The sequence below is a fragment of the Melitaea cinxia genome, chromosome 6, assembly GCF_905220565.1.
Source record: "Melitaea cinxia chromosome 6, ilMelCinx1.1, whole genome shotgun sequence".
Lineage (NCBI taxonomy): Eukaryota > Metazoa > Arthropoda > Insecta > Lepidoptera > Nymphalidae > Melitaea > Melitaea cinxia.
Window position 1 is genome coordinate 13,030,115 of NC_059399.1, and position 19,994 is coordinate 13,050,108.

The following is a 19,994-nucleotide window of genomic DNA, read 5'->3' on the forward strand; positions in this document are numbered from 1 at the left end:
AAGATTCGTATTGTCCGATTTTATCTTTTAACTTCAGTAGATTTCGACGCTTGCGAAATTAAAAAGTAATTTCCTCTTTTACGCTAAAATACCCCTCGTTACCGCTTTGAACCTGTCTAGTTAGGTTATATAAAATCTTTTTTGTTTGAATTATTAAAAACTAGTTAACTACTAAACTACTGGTCCTGTGGTGGTAGTTGTACTTCTAAAAATAGTAGCGTGTTGTTTAATAGCTTATGTTATGATCAAGATATGTAAGCTATATGTATATACTATATTTTATTACGCTAAGTTATGTTAATACAGTACCAGTTTTAAATTAATGCTTTCGCACAAAAGCTAAAATTATTTAAAGGTTTGTATTTAAACTACTTCGCCCAAAACCAATGAATTGAAGGCAACAAAACTTTTACACTAATGATTATCAAATTAACTTGACGACACTGCGACTTTATTATATGTATGTGTATTATGTATATTTTTGTAGTTGGTAGTGGCTACATAAAAAAAAAAACGAGTTAAATAAATGTATCCTCACAATGTTACTTTTCCTGATAAACACAGGTTAAGATATTAAGATTAACGATAAATGTAAGATTTTCGTAAATTTTATTTATTGCGTGGTAACAAAAACCAGGACAGCAACAAATGGTTGTATTTAGCGTTTTTGTGGATAAATGCGTGAGACATAACGGTTTTATAGTGCACGCCGCTCGGTACCTGGCTCCGATCCACCCCATGAACCCGTGGTCGATATGCCGACTATTTTTATTTTTTCATTGTAACCTCATCCAGAATGTGAAGGATAATATTGTTTATTAAATACTGCATAGGTTTCGGATATCAATACTCTGAAATAAGTTTAGTAATAGTGTATATTTAAATTTTTATTTTAAATGAAAAAAAAATATATATATACAAAATCAGTAAACTTCGTGTTTATTTTTTGTTTTCTAATTTTGTCAGTTTCCAACGAAAATATGTGTTAATTAATTATACCATGGCTTTTTACGCTGTGATCGAGCTCTCACACTCGGTCACGGCCAATCATGATCACAAAATAAAGTCACAGCTAGCGGCGTCGCGTCCTCATCATAGTACGCCCGTCGTATTTGTCGTCGTCGTGGTTTCGAGAGCGGCTAGACACAGCGTTGGCTCGCAAAGTATCGAAGCTCTCACTGACGCACCGGAACGAAACCCGACTGCTAACAACTGCTGCCCTACTATCACTTTGCCAACAACTCTCTAAATATAAAGTTACATTGCCGACATTTTTTTAGTTACTGAAACAGATTAGATTAGTGTCATTTTCTAGTCATATTTAATAGTTTGGACTTCGTTTCGTCAAAGAGGGCTTTGAGTATAATTTAAAGATTTCGTTTATACGATTAATATAGCGTTATTCCTAATTTATCTTAAAAAAATAACGACAATAAACGTTACTAATAAACATTTTGGATGTCTCGATACATAAACAATTTCACTTTTGTAGTTAAAAATGAATAATAAAAAAATGACATTTCACAGATAAATTCTGTCCTAACCTTAAAAAATCGAATTTTGTGAGTTGGAATAAGTATTCGTATGTGAGCTCCATTCTTTTAATTGTAATTATATTAACATTGCACAGCTAAACTTTTTCCTTTATCACAGTCTCTTCTCACATTTTTTTAAATTGTGTAAGTTCTCAAGTTAATAATGATATTCCTGATATTTGTAATTTCACCTTGAATCGATTTGTATGCTTTTGCTACTCATAAAATATTTTACTTGAAGCGCAATTTTAGCTAAATAATGTAAAAAGATTGTAGAAAAACACTAATTATTTCGATCTAATACTATATTTTTACATTTATCTTTGAAACCTGAAATAAAAAGGCCTCTAAGAAGATGGTGCAAAACAAAACAAAGCGGTAGTAGTAATCTATCCAGTCATGGAATGTCTGAAATGTGCTTGTATCTAGCGGCAGGTGTATGAGAATGTAAATAACGAGGTGTGTTTGCGATACTGGGAATAATATTTTTATTGGTAGATAATTAGATATGTCTGAAATGAAATTGTTTGTATCTATATATTGTTATTTCTTTTTCTTGAAACAAATAGTTAAATAATGTGTTAAAATGCCTTAATTTACATTTATGTTTTTATACTAGCCGTGCTCGCGACTTCGTCGCCGTGGAATAGTGACTACATGTTCAACGTGATTTTTTAAATTGGCAAGGCTTTTTTCATGTATGAACCGACTAACATGAAACAAACACTAAATGTTAAGCTAAGCCTGCCACAATATATTAGTAAACGACATCTAAATTGAATAAGCCGTTTCTGAGATTAGCATGCACAAAGGCACAGACAAACAGATAAAAATTCTGACAATCATTGTTTTAGTTGCTATATTTCCGTTGATAAAGGTCCCAATAATATTATTTCTCGTATATCTTAAATGTACAGACAGCGACCCGTTAAATTTTTATTATATGTATTAACACATTTTATATATTACTAGCTGAACTCGCAAACGTTGTTTTGCTATATATGTTACTAACCCCCTTAATCTCCCCCCCCCCCTTATAACTTAGGGTTATGAAAAATAGATGTTAGCCGATTCTCTGAACACAAAATACACAAACTTTCATAAAAATCGGTCCAGCTATTTCGGAGGAGTATTGTAACTAACATTGTTACACGACAATTTCATATATAAAATTATCTGTATATATATGTGTAATATATGAATATTGTGTATTTATAAGTAGTATTTGACGACGCATTGGCACAACAGTCACAGCACTGGTTTGTGGCTATTGCGCTGGCGGTTGCGGGTTCGGTCCCCGCTCATGTCAAAGATTTATATTGGCCAAACAGATGTTTGCCGTGGTCTGGGCGTTTGTGCTTGTGTATTGTGTGTGTTTCCGGACCTCCGACACAGGAGAAAATCCTATGGGGGCCATTGAGTGTGAAGCGTTTATTTATTTACAAAAATAGTATTTGAGTAAATCTAAAGTGTTCGACTCCTAACTGCATTCCTTCAAATGAGGGTTTCTGTAGGTGTTATAGATCACGTTTAACGCAAAAGTGATGAAATGAAATTACAAATTTTAATTTAACTTTTTTTAATTTAATTTTACTTAAAGTTCTAAGTTTTCACTTCTATCGGCCGTCTCTATAACTGTCAATTTTTATGTCACTTATTATTACTGAAGTAGCTTTAGTAGTAAAGTTTATAAAGAGAGTTTTAATTTAAGAGGGAGTAAGGAAAATTTGAGTTTAAAGGGTATTTAGCAAAGTACTTTGTCGACTAGCGTGCCTTCAATATGAGTCATATCCCACCTTTAGCTCCATGCCATTGCATTCCATTTGTATAATACCTATACATTGCGACTCTTGTTGTGCTGTAGATAAATAATGTCTAATTTTAACAGAAGCGATGATTGTATTTACTTGGATAAACTACGCAAGTAGTTATAAATAAACTAAAATCTCTATATGTGATAGCTTGTTATTAGCTTTTTTTTTATTCATATTCTGTATGAGTTATAGTTATAATAAGCTGTAAGCTATCCAAATAAAATAAAATAAAATAAATAAATAAAAACTAGACTACCTAAATGAACCCTATAAAGAGGTCACAAAAGATTTAATGCGCTGTAAGAGCAGGTTTTACAACGTTAGGATGCGTCTTAGATAAGGCGGGGTTTGCTTCGTCGCTCGGCGACAAGTATCGAGTGCACCACGCCGTATACGTCTGTGATACGTGATTGTATAACAGTAATCAGTTACATAACCTACATGGGAGTCTTCACACAGGGGTCTTGTTCTCAAGCTCGTTTCGCACTGATCGCATCTTGCATCGAATGAATCAGACATCAAGTTTCACGATTCCCGTAATACGATTTAGACGAACACACAGTTGTATGAATGGTGTTTGAGTGTGCGTGTGTGACTTGTCACAAGATTCGCTGTGCATGAAGAAACCGCTAGGATGACCCTGTCTTTATGTCATAAATACCATAATAGTACTATTTTAATCTGTTTTTGAGTATTAAGGGATTGTGGTAATTTTCAATCTAATAAAATTTCGGTATACTTTATTTGCAAAGTTACAGAATAATTACTTTATTATTAAACTTATAAAACGTTAAAATGTGAACTTTGATGATAAACTATGACGATACTAATGTACGAGTATACTTACCTACTTCTACTTTACGTTAACGAAGTTCTTATGATTTAGAATTTATTTTAATTATGAAGCATTAATTATAACTTATTTGCTTACGTAACACAATTCCTTTGCTTAAAATTTTTAAAATACCAATGGTATGTTAAGATGTGTTGATCCCAAGGGTCGGCACTTGGTGTAATGTTGCGATACGTCCACTTGTTACGCCCCTATGCACTTGCCGCGGGGGTCGGTGCTCAATTCATAGTTTTTGCACCCCTTCATTATGCTTAACTTAATTTGTTCCCACGCTTAAAACCACGTTTTGGTCGCTACACATTTGTATTAAGTTCTTTCGCTATTTCACGCACGCTACTACATAATTTATGTTTTGTATATTTTTGCACTTAAAATGCAAAACTATCTAATTAGAATTTGCCTCAATACCTTGTACATTTTTAATATAATTATATTCTTATATTTTAATCTTTTAATTATGAATATATTTTTAAATAATAGTAACTTATTTAATACAAATTTATTTAAGATTCTTTTCATTATTTTAACGTATTATAATAAAATATTGTTTAAATTTATTATTATATGTATTTATTATCATAAACAACGCTTACTGGCTGAAGACGATCTTTGCTATCACAGCTATATTAACGATGCGTAAAATTACATATTTTTATTATAACGGTCGCTTATTTTTTTATTTACGTTATTTCTAATAACATAATTTAAAATGTTACGCTAATAGCTTGTTTGTAAAATAAATTATCAACAATTTTTTTCTATCGTCTCAAAAGTATTATGTACTTTAGTAACTTTTTAAATCTGATAATAATCATCGACTAGTACGAAACACCGCTTTAGTAAACATAATAAATACATTCCTAACAATTAAATGTATCAAATGTTGTTAAATTATTAATTATTGTTAAAGTGTACATTGATTTAAAATATTACGAATTGTAATAATGATAGCCAATGATATTGTCAACATTTTCTATGTTTAAATCCACCACATACGAGCAGGTATGTATGCTTACGAGAAGGAACAAGGTCAGCGTCCATGCGTGAACTTCCGACACGATTGACAACTTTGTACTTATTATTACATAAAGAGATACCTATTAGGTTATTTAAGAACGCGAAACAAATAAACGTACCTACGTAACGATTAATGTATTTCAAATAAGGCTTACAGCCTTATTTGAATTTTGCTATAAAGATGATCCCTTTTTTTATTATATTTTGTTTAAAGTTCTCGGGATTTAATATCTATCAATTTTATAAATAAATCTTAAATCTTAGTATATATAATTTACGCGTCATGTTGTTTATCCGTGATGGACTGGCTATATTTTATTTCGATATAAATAATTATGATATTCACAAAAAAGGCGGTACCTACGAAGTTCGCCAGGCCAGCTAGTTATTTATACGTTATTGACATTGCCAGAACTACAATTTTCAGTATAATTGTAACGATATATACATCTAAAAGAATCTTTGTTTTGTATAGTATTACTTAAAGAGACTGAATGCTATCTAGCTAGAACATTAATCTTTGATACCTACGATGTTATTGTACACCCTCGGAATGTTATGAATTCATCGACGAGCCGATTTTCTCGCCTACACTTTATACGCAGAAAAAAACAATGAGATTGATTTATAAAATATAGCGATTGTGTTGACTGAATTAAAAAAAAAAAAAATAAGGAGATTCTGAATTCCACTGTGTTTTTAAGTATTGATACCTCAGAACTTTTTACTGGGTGAACCAATTTTGGATGATTCTTTTTAATCGAAAGCTGGTGCTTTTCATATAGTCCCATTTAAATTCGATCGACATCTGACGAGTAATTTGTGAACTATCTCTAACAATGCATAATTACAATTTAATTGATTTTTTTTACCGAATACCTTCGTCGTTTAATTAGCAAGTCGATGTAAGTGAAGTCTGTTTTTTTTTCGTTTGCGAGCACGTATAATTATTAGCGATGTAATAAATATGTCCCTGAAATGTTTCAAGAATGTAAATATAGAGTTTTTGTAAACATTAGTACATTAATTAGCCTTCTTCCTTCCAGTTTGAATTTAAGATGCCACTTTTAACGATAAAACTGTCTTTTTAAATCTACTTATCAACTTTATTGCATACAAATGAGATAGTAAACATAGTACCTACCTACTTAGTATAAAATAAATGTATTACCAATAATGATTCTAATCATTAAAAGAAAAAGAAAGCTTTATTTGTTTGTTATAATTCTTGTTCAACTCTGCGTTTTCCTGGAGAGTGTCCTAGGCGACACAGTGTCTGTCTGACACTGTCTAAATCGTCTGCAATAGACGGACTAAGGCCAATGATGATAATAATCATCACTCATCATCATTACTTCAGCCTATCGCAGTCCACTGCTGGACATAGGCCTCCCCAAGTTCGCGCCACACATCCCGGTCTTACGCAATCCTCATCCAGCCTACACCGGCAATCTTAACTAGATCGTCGGTCCAACGGGTCGGAGGACGTCCCACACTGCGTTTGCCAAGACGCGGTCTCCACTCTAGGACCCGTCTACTCCAACGGCCATCGGTCCTGCGACACAGATGACCAGCCCACTGCCACTTCAACTTGCTAATTCTGTGGGCTATGTCGGTTACTTTCGTTCTCTCGCGGATAGTCTCATTTCTAATTCTGTCTTTAAGAGAGCACCCAAGCATAGCCCGTTCCATTGCACGTTGAGCGACTTTAAACTTGTGGACCAGTCCCTTCGTCAGTGTCCACGTCTCGGCTCCGTATGTTAACACAGGCAGGACGCATTGCTCGAAAACTTTTGTATTCAAGCATTGCGGAACCTTCGAAGTGAAGACTCGATGATGATGATAATTCTTGTTATATATATTTCCTAATGGTGTGCAATGGTGTTTTATTATAACTGACACCAACATTGACGAGAATTATCCACAATATATATCGCAAGACATTGATAAAGCGTAAAGTGTAATACGTAGTTTCATAGTCTGCGAGAAGTAAATTACTAATGTGAATAAATCATTGTCGATATCCACGCGTGGTTAGATACATGCTTTAGTATCTGTGTTGATACGCTCTCAACACGCAGACAAAGTGTCATTGAAAATTTTGCTAATCTAATACTATTAAACGAGCAATTCTTGTATATATATAGAATCTGAATCTCGGAAACGGTTCCAACGGTTTTCATAAAATTTAGTATGCAGAGGATTTCTTGGGAGATAAATAAATCTAGCTAGGATTCATTTTTAGAAAATGTTTTATCCCAGTTGACAATGAAACAATGGCTAAAATATCGTTAGAATATGAAGGTAAATTTCGCACTTGTGAATAAAGTTGTAATAGCTCAGGTGGGTAATCGGCCGGTCGCGATCGACCAAACAGACCACGGTTCAATTCCTCAAATTTCCAGATCGATTATTTTTTTCCAATTGTTATTTTTTATTTAAATAGCCAGTTCTTATTTTTTATTATTATGTTGGTAAAATCGAAAAATATTATTCACATTTTATCATTATTACATTTTTTTTTATTTTTTATTTTTTTTTATTATTGTCGGTAAAAAAAAAATACTATTCATAATTTATAAATATGTAATTCGTATTTAATATGATTTCCAAAAAACACGACTTACTAAAAATACCGACCTAAGCTCGGTCACCCAGGTACTTAAGTTTTTATATGTTCTGTAATCTTAATATATATAAAATATATTATATATAATATTAGGTCATTATAATTAAAATTAGAGTTGTATACTATATTTATGCGGAATTTCTATTAATTGTATCCACAACCGGTGAAATAGGCCCAATAATCAGAAAGTAATTAGATTTGAACGCAAAAATGTAAAAAAGATAAATTCTATAGTATGGTTCGTTTTATTAAATTCCGAGCTGTCAAAGTAGTTCGCGGTAGCCAGTATTATTAATATGTACGAGAATGTACGTAGATCATACCACGTAGGGAATAAGTCCGAATAGCGGAAGCGGCCTTAACCATAACAACGCTGCTGGTTGCGACTACTGCCGGTACCGGCTAACACAAATATCGGTTCTCGGATGAAAGCGAAACAAACATGTACTGTAGACTGTAATCATGAAAATGAACCAAAATAACGCGTTGATTTTATATTAAAATTGTAAATGTTTGTGATTTGATAACATTTTATATTCATATGAGCGATAGATTGAACAATCCTGTGTTAAATGTAATTCTGGTCATAACAAAATATATAAGAATTAAATTTGATAACAGTTTTTAAATTTATGCTTCGATGATAACTAACCTATTGTCGCTTTAAAAACTTTAATTTTTATCTTTGAAAGAAACAGTAAACCGATTAATATCATCGTAACTTAGATTATGTTAAATGTAGTTAAAAACTTAAAATTATTGTTTTGTACTCCTTTAATATTAATGTTTACAAAAAGTTTATATAAAAAGGCTAGAAATAAGAGACCTCCTTAGGTTCTTGCTATGCTTTCGTTTCGTCGACATTACCTTAAGAATTTATTTTTGATCTTTATCTTACTCGTAAAAGGCTTAAAAAACAGGTGTATCGCGGTTACCAAGTTATTAAAAAGTTGTATGCGGAACCCTCTAGGATCTTTTGGGATTAGAAGAAAAAATATAAAAGTGACGCGCTACCAAGACGAATCTAATGAGAATGACCGATGTATAATATCGAAATCGGATTATCCTTTTATGTGTTACAAGAGAACATAAGAAAAGGCATACCGTCATATCTACAGATCATACAAAACTTACCTTTATGGTCTTGCCGAAGTAGCGTAAGAATTTAGTTATAAGGTAACGATTTATTATTCTTCATTAGAATATACTCATAAAATGCAATGACATAGATGTTGTTTCGATTTCGAGTAAATTGGCGTAAACCAGGTTTTATTTTTACGTACTAAAAAATAAAAGTATGTAGGATAATAATACCATTCTTCCTGAGTAGAGCAGATTCACGTGGAGAGAATTAAATGTAGACATCGAGTACTTAATAGTGTTCATATTCAAATAATTGCAATTTGGGTAATAGTAACTACCTATAATAATTAAAACCAATCTGCAATCGACGTCAAGTCGTAAACGTACCTACAGTTAAGTGTGTCAAGTCAAGATGTCAATAACACTGGTCAGTCTTCGAAACACAGCTCTCGCCGTTAAAACGTGAATACGAATGTGTTCTAATGAATGAAACGGAATGTTAATTTGTCGTATACAAGTCGGTAAGATTTCGCGGCCACATTTTCCCAATATTTATTTATATGTGGCGCGCAATTTACGGCATCGATGTTCGGTCGGTCCATATTCCATTCCACCGGGCCATATGCTTACGTTATAAATACTGACACGCGTGTATGTGCGCCTGCGTCTGCTCATGACGAATGCCAGTAACCGCCCACTAACACTATTTCCTTTTTTCATTCCTCCTCTTTTAAATTGATTTTCTATTTGATATTTGGATCGATCCCGTATTTTAATCAATCATGCAAAATGTACTTAATATTGCATTGTAAATATAAAGCGACACGAAAATTACGTGATTCATCTCAATAGGAGACGGTCCGGTGAAATTCCATTCTATAATTTAAAAAATCAAGTCAAAGTTATAAGAATAGTCAAATACCTAAATCTGTGTTTAGTGTCTTCTTGATTGTAATTAGGAACGTAATTTCAATTTCGTGAGATTATTTCCATATTTTGAGAAAACGATTTTACATTTCGATATACAGACGAAAACGTTTTAAAACGTAATTTTCAAGAAAACAAATATTCATGACCAATTCTCACAATACTGTTTTCCAGAGAATTAAATGACTGAAGAAACTATAGTGTATATAGTTACGATTATTTATTTCACAGAAAAAAATAATTATGCCACGTTATCCACGTTTTTTATCTGTGTGGCTACGGCAGTAAAGAAGCCTCTCCCTCTCTTCCCGTGGTGTCATAAGAGGTGACTATGGGATGTGTGACTATAATACTAAAAAAGCTGATCGACGGCGGGATAACCATCCAACTGCTGGCTTTTAAATGCACAGGCCGAAGACAGGCAAGCATCATCGGTACGACAAAGCCAGCCCTGCGGTCACCAACCCGCCTGTCCAGCGTGGTGACTATGGCTATAAAACAAGAGTTCACGGTTCACACTTTTGGCGCGAACTTGTGGAGGCCTATGTCCAGTTGTGGACTGCGATAGACTGAAGTGATGATGATGGATTCACGTATTTTATTCCCCTGTGTGTAAAATTTAGATGATTGACTAATATTGATAAAAATACTTTATATTGGAAATTATTTATAAAATTACTAGATTGCATATTTTTTCGAGCTCATGGCATGTTTTAACAACTCGTTAGATTGGTCTACTTATGATCTACATATAATATATTTTTACGTTGATAGAAAATTGTCTTTGTTCCGGAAGCAAGTGAGACTTGTATATCCGCCAATACATAGTATAGTAGCCTTATATTTAATATTAAACCAATAGATTAGATATTTGGTTTCGTACCCAGAAATGTATTTCATTCTGATATAGGTAATTGTGTTTGCATGCAATCGAAAAAAAAACTACCTCTGTTTTGGAAGTCGGAAAATGAAAATACATGTTGTTTTTGAATTTTTTTAACCTATACACATATTTGTGTGGCGTGCGTATTTTTACCAAATAATTGCATGCCATTAACATAACTTTTATTTAAACTTTATTTAAACTTTAAAACTCACACCAATCAAAAAATAGTAAAGAGAAAACGATTGGCCTTCGGATGAACATAAACAATTAGTTTCCAACACGATTAACATATTCAGGTCTAAGTAGTTTGTATTATAATTTATTTTTATTTTATTTTATTTTATTTTTATTTTATTTTTATTTTATTTTTATTTTATTTTTATTTTATTTTATTTGGGAAACAAACAATTATTACAACACTATTCAATAAAAACAATACAAAAATAACACAAATCAATCAATTATACATTTCATAATAATACTACAGTAAGAAGATTTAGAATGTTGAAATAATTAGTCTAAATATAGATGAATGAACCATATCGTACAAGTAAGTGTACTCGTACATGCTGTTATCTTTTTTATCTAAATTATTTACTCCATTATCTCTGGGTATCTGTTTACACGCAGGTGCGGCGAAGTTAATTTTAATTTTAAGTATTTTAACGTATTACCTGTTTATTGTGTATTTTTTATATTTTAAATATATATAGATTTACATATAGATTTTTTTTATAATTTTAATGTAAATTATTTTCATTACCCCAGATTCTAGTTATTTTTGACGTTATCTGTAATATGTTACAGTAATTTTGACATCTATTGTCTGTTATCTTATCTGAAATTAGTAGATGAAAAACAACTTCAAACTATTTTTATTAAACAAATGATCATAATAACAACGTGTATATTTGCAGGCAGTGCTTGATGCGGTGACAGGATGGACGCGGCGGACAAGCGGATGTTGGATCGGGAGGCGCTCCGCAACATGATCCAGCAGTGGAACGCCAACCGCCTCGACCTGTTCGAACTCAGCGAACCCAACGAGGTAAGCGATACCGTTCCATAGCTCCACAGAATCCACACGCTCTGTACATATGATACTTTACAAGTTCACAGCTAAGTTTTAACGTTAATTACGACTAAGTATAAAAGACCTTTGATCATTATTTAAGTATGTTTCAATATATAACAAACATTAATACGAAAGGATACCGGCTCTTTCTTTCTACAAATGTAGTCGACTGTTTCCTCCCTGGATAATGACACTAGATCAAATATTTTTGTAACATAAAACCTTTAACCGCCATAGGTATGTCTTATTTATTTTTTATTATATTATTATTATCATATTGAGTAGGAGTCTTCAAAACTAGAAATATTGTCGAATTTTTTTATACATTATCAGACACTCATTAAAAAATACGCATATCTAAATAATTGTGTTTGCTCGCAAACGAAAAAAAACCGACTTCAATTACATCGACGAGTAGTACAACGTAGATCGACGAAAAAATAGTCAAGTAACTGCGCGTTATCAAAGATTACTCAAAAAGTAGTTATCAGATCTCAATAAAATTTATATGTGACCACATGACAAACATCAGCTTTCGATTAAATTAAAAATTATTAAAATCGTTACACCCAGTAAAAAGTTATTGCGGATTTTCAAGAAGTTCCTTCGATTTCTCTAGGATCCCATCATCAGATCCTGGTTTCCTTATCATGGTACTAAACTAGAGATATCTTCTTTTCAACAAAAAAAGAATTATCAAAATCGGTATACCCAGTAAAAAGTTATTGCGGATTTTCAAGAATTTCCATTAATTTCTCTGGGATCCCATCATCAGATCCTGGTTTCCTTATCATGGTACTAAACTTGGGATATGTCCTTTCCAACAAAAAAAAGAATTATCAAAATCGGTACATCCAGTAGAAAGTTATGTGGTATAATACAACGTAGGTCGACGAAAAAAGCGTCAAGTAAAAACGCATTATTAGATATAGCTCAAAAAGTAGTTGTTAGATCTCAAATAAATTTAAATAGGACCAATTGGCACACACCACCTTTCGATTAAAAGAAAATTTGTCGAAATCGCTCCACCCAGTCAATAGTTCTGATGTAACATACATTAAAAAAAAAATACAGTCGAATTGAGAACCTCCTCCTTTTTTCGAAGTCGGTTAAAAAACGAGAACATAGGGGCATAGCTGGAGGTTTTTTTTAGTTACTTAAAAAAATGGCATGATATGGGGAGTAAATATTCGACAACGAAATGCTGTTTTGGTCAGTAATTATCTACCTAAAACGATCTGAGCTGCAGTTGTCCCTTTCTTGGCGCGGGGCGCGGCGGTGGCATACAGCGGGACAGGAACATTTTATTCAAATACCTATTTTTCAAAAGTCTCTCAGATAGATGTATGTGTGTATGTATGTTTATGTGTGTGTATATGTATATTATATAGCATACACTAAAATATTTGTATTATGTAAGTCTATCATATCGTAGTTTTTATCTATTTATTATTGATTTTTCCTCCTTAATTTGTGCACACTTCTAGCCGCTGCTACTGTATCGTGTCCGGTACCCAAAGGTTATCTGGAAGAAATCGCTATTTAGCGATAAGATCGCCTTTGTACATCTTGTATTGTATCTTTCTTTATATGTGTATGTATTTTGGTGTACATTAAGAATAAATACATAAATAAATACCCTTTCCTCTCGCTTACTGATAAAGTTTATCTCTCATATAAGTTGCAGAAGGTAAGATAAAATTTTACAGGTGTTTCACCACAAATAGCAAACTACACCCTTTTGATTCACAGTTTACCAATAAAAAATCTGATCGACAAAGTGAAGTTATACTATAGCTATGTATTGTATTTATTTAAAAAAAACAACCAACATCAAAAATAATAATACATAAAATAAACAGACGTATGAAATAAACAAAATGCAATAAGACAAATACATTTCGACACAGTTTATTGCCATCTCATGACATTTCTAACCGTGACTCAAGAATAAAAACGACAATTTGTGAAGATAACATTTAGTAAGCACGCCTTATCGTACCAAGAACGGGATCGAGATATTAACTCTTCCGCTTGCTGTAACTTGTTACGAGGTTCTATTACTTGCATTGTTTACTTTGTGACTCTGTTACTGTCTGTTTGTGTGTCTGTTTCTTAAAAAAAGTCATTTTACGATCTATTTCAAATTTACTAGACATTTACAGGTCTACCGATATGTAGTCTCTTATCTAATAAAAGCCTGTAGGATAAGTGAAATCCAGGATGTTTGAAAATGCACGAGTTATTGAATTAAATAATATATATTTGGTAAATTAATGTTCTGTCATAATTATATATATATATATATATGTCATATTATATGCCAAAAAAGTGCAGACCGCTTCTCGAGACATGCCGCACTTAACGATATCATACGCCGGTCCCTTGCCACCGTCAACGTGCCAAGTCTACTTGAGCCGACTGGTATTGCAAGAGACGATAGCAAGAGACCGGACGGTATGAGTTTTTATTCCATGGAAGATGGGCCAGGTGCTGGTATGGGATGTTACGTGTTCAGACACGCTAGCCCCTTCCCATCTACATGGAACCAACAACAGAGCTGGTGCGGCTTGTGAAGCGGCTGAAAGAACTAAAGCATACAAATACAGGGGTCTCGGCTCCGAATATGATTTTGTCCCATTCGGTGTCGAGACTCTTGGTCCGTGGGGTCCTAGCTCTATAAGACTTTTTAAGGAACTAGCAAAAAGGTTATTCGACGTCACAGGAGACCGAAGATCTGGCAGCTACCTCGGACAAAGAGTCTAGCTATTCAAAGGGGGAACGCTGCCAGTATCTTCGGAACCTTGCCTAAAGGGACTCATTTTAATAATATTTTTTAGTCATTATATATATATATATAAAAGGTTTTTTGTTTTAGGTTCACTTTTATAACTCAGATAGTAAATTTCACTAACATAATTAATAATTGGTCTTGTTTAGTATTATCGAAAAGAGTTTAATTTGGATTTTACTAGTTTAAACAACGTTGGAATCAGTATGCTGATGCTGCTCTATAGTTAGTGTTCTAAACTGCAGATACGGGTAATATTTATGATACTTTAAACTCGTATATTTGGTCTTCACAGGTTGGTTAAAACAGTTACAAAGTAATCTACACTAATCTTTTAAATATTTTTTAATACGTCATGATTTTGATAGTCATAGTCATAATATGAGTAACATTAAAAACAATCTACGAGTGATTCAAGACTAATTGTCAAACTTTTCCACACAATTCACCAGGTGGCGTTCGACCGAAGCATACTAAATACTACAACAACCTGACTACAATAACAAATACAAACAACACACACACACAACAAACAAGTACAGAAAATATTATTAGATATGTCAAAACAATAACAGAATAATAACAGTATTCAAAGTAATAGTCAATGAAACAAATTATGAAAGAAAACTGAATACAACTTACGAGTAGATACTAGAGTAGTTATTGTTTTACTTGGCACCGACTTCAAAATTATAAAATAATTATTTAATCATTTCTGATTAACTAAATCAAAATACGAATTACTTTGTACTAAGTAAATTTATTTTTCACTTTTTAGTTTCCTGTTTGAAGTCGTTTTTTTTTTTTGTTAAAAATTATTTTATAGTCTAGGTGAACGACAACCAACTTGACGCTCGCCGTATTGTGCAAGTAATATTTATATAATAGGTATATTGTTTGAAATTAGGGCTTATTTTAGATGTCATTTTCATACACGATTACGTTTTGATCGAAATGTTTAAAGGATATAAGAGTAGTGATTGTAAGTAAATAGGTTATAACTGTTAATTAATTAATTTAAAATTATATTTAAGAATAATTTTTACACAATACGACTACGGGTTTGATCCCTGCTCGAGATACCTATTTTATATTTGTATTTTTGGCTTGGTTTGGTTGTGGATTTCATCCTACTCTTCGTACGTAGTACGTACGTAGGCATAAACAAAAATTAAATTAAGTTAGAATTTTATACTGAAAAAATTTAACTAATGTTTTAACCGAATATAGGTTACGTTTACCTATATGATGAATGTTTTTCTACATATTATACTCATACACTCATATTATGTATCTTTTCATTAATTGGTAATTATAATGCGACCATGCTCCACATTTAACCGTCATTTAATGTCATTGTCATCACAGTAAATATTGTATCGATTGTGTTTCAGAACTTGGAATTCCATGGTGTAATGCGTTTCTACTTTCAAGATTCGGGTCAGAAGATAGCAACTAAATGCATCCGCGTTGCATCCGACGCTACCGTCAGCGATGTTATAGGTAATGAACTTGAGATTCTGGAATTGTTAAACTATTCTCATACAAGTGTTAGATATGGACATTTTATAATTCATGATATCATTATAGAATATTTAAACATTTCAAACACTGGTTATACTTTATAAACAATAATAATAATAATATGAAAATGGGGGGATTGATCTCACGACTCATAGCTTTCACTGATTCGTCCAAAGGATGATTTGGAGTGGTAGCGAATTGGTATGCAATAGATCAGTAATGGCAACATTTTTGTCACCACTCCATACGAAAATGACTTTTGTAGTATGATACAATTATTGTCTTTAACTGTTTTTTTTTTAGGTTTTAGCATGGTTAATATGCATGAGATTTATAATTTTCATTTTTATCTCAAATGTTATAAATTTTTAAACTGTTGCTATATTTTTAAAAATTACATTAAGATCTGAATTAATAAAATATTAGGGATTTAACATGCAGTAACATTATTTTAGACGTTGATCAAGAAACGATAGCAACCTTCTTTTTCTTTCTTTGCTATGTATTATTTCTGTTTTTGGTGTACAATAAAGTGTACTTAAAAAAATTGTGATGTTGGTGTTAACTAATAAAATTGTACATATAACGTATAAAATAAGTACCTAATAGGGACACTTTATGTTTATTACAAGTTTAAGTGAAGAAATAAGATTTTGTTTTACATATTTGTAAACATGTGGTATCATGTCGTTTTTTAAACTAAAAGTAACTTGTCTCCAGAGACGCTGATCGAGAAGTTCCGTCCCGACATGCGCATGCTCTCGCTGGGCTCGTACTCGCTGTGGGAGACGCACGGGCCGGACGACGAGCGCCGGCTCGAGCCGCACGAGAAGCCGCTGCTGGTGCAGCTCAACTGGCACGCGGACGACCGCGAGGGCCGCTTCCTGCTCAAGTGCCTTACCAACAACGAGGCGAGTGTCGTGTGACATCCCATTGCTGGGCATAGGCCTCTTTGTGGGCCGACTGCCCGACTGAATCTTTAACTGAGGCAGGGAACAGCAGAAAATTTCCTACTCAAAATATGGAGCAGCCCGACTGGGGTAGTACCACGGACCTTACAGAAGATCACAGCTAAATAATACTGCTTTCAAGTAGTGTTGTGTTCCTGTTGGTGAGTAAGGTGACCACCAGAGCTCCTGGGGGGAATTGGGGACAGGGTCGACAACGCGTTTGCGATGCTTCTGTTGTTGTAGGCGTCTAAAGGTTATGGGTAATCGCTTACCATCAGGTGAGCCATACTCTTATTTGCTGATCTAGTTACATGTAAAAAAAAAAACGAAAAGTAATTTTCTGTTAGTTTATAATAACAGAGTTAAGACAACAAAAATGACAAACAAAAAATACAATGGCGATCACAAATGTCTTATAATTAATTAATTTGATATAGCGAAAGTAAGGGCTTTCAACACTTTCTTTTGTGTATCTGTTGGTCTCATTTTTGTGTTTAACGTAGCCTGCACGTAAGCACGTTTCCTTCTATGAATACGAGTATTATTATTATTAATTAAATTGTGACCATGTAATATTAACTAGTGTTTGTACTTTAGTAATAGCACAACTATACACTTTCATGATCACATATACTAATTCAACATTTCTTTTTCAGGGTTCGTTGTCCACAGTAAGCGAAAAAGCTGACCAAAACTTTAAACGAAAATTATCGAAACGAGAAAAGAAAGAGTTGAAGAAAAAAGAAAAACTCTCTCGGCTTAAGTCCGATACTAATGATGAAAATCGACCCGTTGCTGAAAAATTATATACAGGTACTAGCTGACCCAGAAAACATTGTTTTGCCATATATGTTAATAACCCCCTTAATCCCCCCCCTTCCTTGTAACTTAGGGGTATGAAAAATAGATGTTGTTCGATTCTCAGACCTACCCAATATGCACACAAAATTTCATGAGAATCGGTCAAACCGTTTTGGAGGAGTTTAACTACAAACACCGCGACACGAGAATTTTATATATTAGATATTGAAACATAATTTTAATTGAAACCTTTTGAGATGAAAAGATTGTACACATTGTACTGTATTTCCTATAAAAACGTTTTTAAATGCATGATGTATCATGCAGTTAAAAACCTTTTTATACGAACTGTTAATCACAAATCCTAAGTTAACCATGTAGGTGGATCGCCTTTGTACATCATGTATTAAATTTTTCTTTATATTTGTCTGTATTTCGGTGTACATTAAGAATAAATAAAATAGATAAAATACGCATAGACAACAACAGTAATATATTATGGAGACCTTTTGATAACTTTCGCCATGAATGAAGCTGGATCTAAATATCGACAGTATTACAGATAATAGATATGTAAATCAATATGTAATAACGATTTTTTCGTGCTGTGTGGCTACGGCACTAAAGAATTTAGCCACCCCCTCTCTTCCCGTGGGTGTCGTAAGAGGCGACTAAGGGATAACAATGTTCCACAACCACCTTGGAACTTAAGAAGCCGACCGATGGCGGGATAACCATCGAACTGCTGGCTTTGAAATACACAGGCCGAAGACGGGCAGCAGCGTCTTCGGTGCGACAAAGCCAGTACTGCGGTCACCAACCCGCCTGCCCAGCGTGGTGACTATGGGCAAAACACATGAGTTCACGTTATTTTTGGCGTAAACTTGTGGAGGCCTATGTCCAGTAGTGGACTGTATAGGCTGTAATGATGATTTTTTCGATAAGGCATTTTGTGATGGTTACTTTATAAAGCGTAATTTATTCTTTTTATTTTACTTATTTCAAAATATTGTAATAAAAATAAAATTATAAATCTAAAATTATCTCTCAAAATTTTAACTTAGTCTATGTCTCTCTAACAGAGCTTCCCGAGACGTCGTTCACTCGCAGCATCAGCAACCCCGAGGCGGTGATGCGACGTCGCCGTCAGCAGAAGCTCGAACGCAAGCTGCAGCAGTTCCGCTCTAAAGATGGCGGGCCCGACACCGGTGCGTGTGCAGCCGTTTCATTATACACGTTTACTAGCTGTGCCCCGCTGTATCATCTGCGTTAATTTTATTTATATAGCCTTATATTCTTCGGTAAATGAACCAACACTAAAACAGAGAGATGAGATTAGTGCTTGCAACACTACTCTTTAGCTTTATAATGTTAAGTATAGAAGTATAGGTTATACATATTTTAACTAAGGTAGGGCACAGCAGGAATTTCCTGCTCAAAATATGGAGTAGCCCGACTGGGGTAGTACCTCGACCTTACAGAAGATCACAGCTAAATAATACTGCTTTCAAGTAGTATTGTGTTCCTGTTGGTGAGTAAGGTGATCAGAGCTCCTGCGGGGATTGGGGATTGGGTTGGCAACAAATGCGTTGCTAGGTTAAGATAGAGAGGTGTAGGAAGGAAGTGAAGCTGTCAAAATAAAAAAGTTTTCTTGGTCAGTTTTTGTGGTTGTCTTGGTTTCTTTTACTTGCCTGTTACTGTACAAAATAAACATCAGCGCTGTTAATTAACGTCGTATTTTTGCAAGAATATGGAATAATGATTTTTTCGATGGTTAGTTAATACTGCTAAGAAAATTTGTAGATATTTCAATCACTATTTTGCTATGAGCTATTTTCTACATTGAAACCTTAGTAAGAGCATAGAATGTAACTGCAGACCTTCAATCAAAACAAAAAAAAATCACAAACCTACTTACCTTATCGACAACACAGGATCGAAAAGCAGGCACAAGTGTCAACTCCGCCAACTGGCCAGTCACAAGAGTACTTTTATTTAGAACTAGCTGCTGCCCGCGACGTCGTCTGCGTGAACGCTATACACCACCAAAAATACCTACGATTATACCTTTTAAAATAACATTCATTTACCCGTTTCTTCTTTACATTT

General features: G+C 33.5%; 1 protein-coding gene across 1 annotated transcript in view; it reads left to right on the plus strand.

Moving 5' to 3' along the window:
- Window positions 1-19,994, plus strand: part of LOC123654747 (afadin) — an 82,140-nt gene that overhangs the window by 9,233 nt on the left and 52,913 nt on the right. The window contains 5 exon segments of the mRNA XM_045590631.1: window positions 11,662-11,792; window positions 16,005-16,113; window positions 16,855-17,056; window positions 17,761-17,897; window positions 18,968-19,093. Coding sequence (XP_045446587.1) covers window positions 11,685-11,792; window positions 16,005-16,113; window positions 16,855-17,056; window positions 17,761-17,897; window positions 18,968-19,093 — 682 coding nt within the window. The 5' untranslated portion in view covers window positions 11,662-11,684.